Source organism: Mustela nigripes, chromosome X (genome assembly GCF_022355385.1).
Source record: "Mustela nigripes isolate SB6536 chromosome X, MUSNIG.SB6536, whole genome shotgun sequence".
Lineage (NCBI taxonomy): Eukaryota > Metazoa > Chordata > Mammalia > Carnivora > Mustelidae > Mustela > Mustela nigripes.
This window is the reverse complement of record NC_081575.1, coordinates 3,764,010-3,767,601: the sequence shown is the minus strand read 5'-3', so window position 1 is coordinate 3,767,601 and position 3,592 is coordinate 3,764,010. Positions and strand designations below refer to the sequence as shown.

The 3,592-nt window shown below is 60.4% G+C and overlaps 1 protein-coding gene across 1 annotated transcript in view; it reads left to right on the top strand.

Moving 5' to 3' along the window:
• Positions 1-2,372: 2,372 nt before the first annotated feature.
• The window catches only part of GPR50 (G protein-coupled receptor 50), a 4,861-nt gene continuing 3,641 nt past the window's right edge, over positions 2,373-3,592 (top strand). Inside the window, exon 1 of the mRNA XM_059385676.1 lies at positions 2,373-2,559. Within this exon, the coding sequence (XP_059241659.1) occupies positions 2,373-2,559 (187 nt within the window). The remainder of the gene's footprint in view (positions 2,560-3,592) is intronic.

Genomic DNA, 3,592 nt, shown 5'->3' with positions numbered 1-3,592 from the left:
TCATGGTCAAGCAGTGTCCAAACTGGGGCAGGGGCTGGGGACCAGGCATCAGCTCACTCTCTCTCCTGCTTACTCCTCAGTCCCAGGCAAGCCCAGGCCACAGCCGCTGGGAATTCTCACTACCCGGGGCCTCCATCAGCTCTGGGGCCACCCCGTCTCAGAAGTACAGTGCGCTAGAATGTAACAATGGCTGAAATCAGTTTGCTGACTCTCTTTCAGGATTGGTGCGGGAGTCTGGGTGCAGGGGAGACGCCAGTGTCTTCAGTCGCTAGATGCATGTTCATTCAAATTCACTCAAATTTTTGTTTAAGTGAATTAAAAACGGCTCCCTGCCATAAATAAAAGGATCCAAACCGTCAAGGAAGCAGCGTGAGCAGCCGGATGTGGACAAACTCTTCCACGATGTCAATGGCTTTCTCGGCCGCTAGCCTCTTTTCAGGGCTTGCTTTCGTCTGGGGAGGAGCGCAGAGCCGGCTCTCGGGCTGTCTTTAGGGAGAAATCCTGGCTAGGTCCAGCCGGGAGAGCGAGCGCGCGGCCCGGGTTCCAGCCTGCGGGGAGCAGTGAGATAATGAATGTGAAAAGGCTCCAGGCGGGAGATTGTTATTCGTGAGGATGCCTTCTCAGTAGCGAGCGCGGGGAGGGGGTGGGATGCATCTTCTAACAAGGGGATTCATTCCTTCTTTGAGTTTTCCAGCTAGAGAAAGTGCGTGCAATCTCGCTTTCTGTCAGGTATTTCTTTCCGTTAAAGGTCTCTAAATGTTGAGGTTCCTCACGGAATGCAGCCCCAGTCCCCACCCGCTGTGTCCGACCCTCTCCCCGCGGGGCAGGAGGGCTGCTCTATCCAGACGGTGGCACTCCCAGACAGTGCAACCCCCCACCCCCCCACGCAACAAGAAGGCTAGTCTGGGACAAGTTTCGAAGTGTTTGCTGGTATTCTCAACAAGAGCCGTAACTTTGAGTAGCGGGTAGAATCCATCCCCACGACCACAGTTGTGGAGGGAGCGAGGACCGAGTCTTGCCCTTTTAGTTCAGCCCCCGCCTTTCGGATTTCCCATGGCCCGCGCGCTTCACGAATCTGGGCGCACCACAGGGAACCGTGACGCCTCCGGAGGGGGATTTACGGGGCTAGGGGCGGACTGACCGAATGAGGTGGAAATGAGAGCCCTGACAGCGCGTGGACGGAGATGAGTTGTACGCCTGGGACGCGACGGAGGCGCTAGTTTCCCGCTGTCTTCTTGGCGGTGGTGCCCGGCACCTCCGCGCCGGGTCCGCTGCTGCAACGCAGCTCCCTGGGGCTGCTCGACATCCCAGTTCTACCCAGTAGAGTGTGCAGAGCAACTCCAGAGGGGACAAGAGCCGAAACCGTCGCCCAGGATTTCTTAGAGGAGCGGCGACCCAAGAAAAGGGCTCTCTTACTCCCCTTTACTTTTCCCCAAACCAAAATCTGAGCTCCCGAAGCCAGGGCGCTCGGCAGTGGGGAAGGGGATCAGCTCCGGGTCTCGATGGCCCCAAAGATTGGGACAAATAGCCACCAGCTATCTCCCCTCGCATCCACATTGCAGACTCACTCCCAGCTCCCAGAGTCAGGTGCAGGGGACATCTCCCTCGGTTAAGTCCGGGATCGACTGAACCGTCACTCGTTGCTGCCGCTAAGAGAGCCGACCGGCTCCTGGCAGGCAGTGGAGGAGAGACAAGTTTCCTAGAGACTGGTCACCCAGACTGAGGATGGAAGCTCTGGGAAGCTGTCCCCTGGTCCTTCACGACATGCAGAAGGTTCTGAAGGGGCAAGACCTGGAGTGGAATGAACCTTTCAGGGGGACCGTAGGGGCGCATATCACTGGCTCCCCTTCCCACTCTGTTGGGGGCTACAGACTGGCATGGGTTGAAACTGGACCTCAAGAGGGACCCCCTGCCCCTCCCCTGCGTTTTACATCGCTTTGCTGGTTGTTTGCATTGGAAAGGGAGGGAGAAGAACTTGCTAGAAACAAATGCGCAGTGGCCGGGGGCGGGGAGGTGGATTCTGAGCTTGTCACGACGCAAGGTACCTAGGGGATGGGGAGGGGTGGCTAGAGGGGAAGCACAAACAAGGCAGTCGGAAGCAAGACGACACCTCGATGTGGATTTGTCCAAAAAGAGTTGGAGACCAAAGCGGGGGTGTTCAGGGAGCTCTGATTGGTCGGGGGGAGGGACTTGGGGTGGGGCTAGCGCCTCTTGAGGCTTTAAAAGCTCATCGGAGAGGGGCGGGATGCTGTCATTCGCTCTCTGGTTCTCCGAGGGGAAGCAGCTTTCCAGAAGCTCCAGGCTCCGGGTGGCAGAGCAGGTGTTCCTGCTGGGAGACCGGCTGGGAGATCCTAACGGTCTCCAGCAGCAACATGGGGCCCACCCGGGCAGTTCCCACCCCATACGGCTGCATTGGCTGTAAGCTGCCACAGCCAGACTACCCACCAGCTCTAATCATCTTTATGTTCTGCGCAATGGTCATCACCATCGTCGTAGACCTGATCGGCAACTCCATGGTCATCCTGGCTGTGACAAAGAACAAGAAGCTTCGAAATTCTGGTAAGTCACCTTTCCATCTTCCTACCCAGCATTCAGCCACATGCCACCCCTCGGGCACGAGTTCTGGTGCCTGAAATAGGGAACCCTTGGGCAGTGCCCTCACAGTGAACTTCCCTATTCCCAAATTCCTTGCAAACCTGTGCGGTGATGTTATGCGGAGACCCCCTTAATTTAGAGCTTCTCAAGGCTGAGGGAGCTCAGGAAATTAGCTTTTGGCGTCCAAGTGCAAAGCCTGGTTCCCGCGGAGCGAGGCAGACCGCCGAGTCCTGCCCTGTCCGAGACCTGATGCAGAGGGAGCCAGCACCCGAGCCGGGAGTGCCACCACCGTCTGGGGATAGTACGCTTGGATGGACGCCACAGAGGGGACCGCGCCCAGGCGGTGCGGGTAGAAGGGAGCCGCGGGGTTGCGACCGGCTCCGGAAAGTTAAGTTCGCGGCTGCTGCGGCGGCTGCGGTGGCGCTTACAGGAGCGCAGCGCAGCGGCCGCGCCCTAAAGCCAGCTGAGCCCCCGCTGCTGCGGCCCTGGGACTCCCGGGCGGCTCCAGGGCGGCTCCCAGGCAGCGGAGCTTAGACCCTAGCGTCTGAGTGTGGAGCCGGGTGGTGGTCTGAGTCCCCCGGAGCCGAGCTCCGTCCGCGCGTCCCAGGGCGCAAGGCGGAGAGAGCAGAGCGGCGGTCTGGGCGCGGCAGGCGGTGGCAGCGACGGCAGCAGCGGCGGAGATAGCGAAATCCGTAAGCCGGGTATTGGGGGTCCCAGGGCGGGGTGGAGGAGACCCCGGAGCTTGGCGTCCGGCGGGGATGGGGTAGAAGACGGCAGAACAGGGCGAGGATGGCGGGTGGGTCGCGGAAGAGCTCAGAGTGGGTGGCGGGAGACGCGGAGAGACTGCAAAGTGTGGGGCGCTGGGACGGGGTGAGGAGCTGGGGCGCGGAGCGAGCCGAGCGACAATCCTCTCGCTCTGAGCCAGTGTGGAGGGGAGGGGCCAGCTGCGACCGCGGCTGGGGCAGGCGAGGGAGGTGGCTGGGCTCGGGGACCTGTG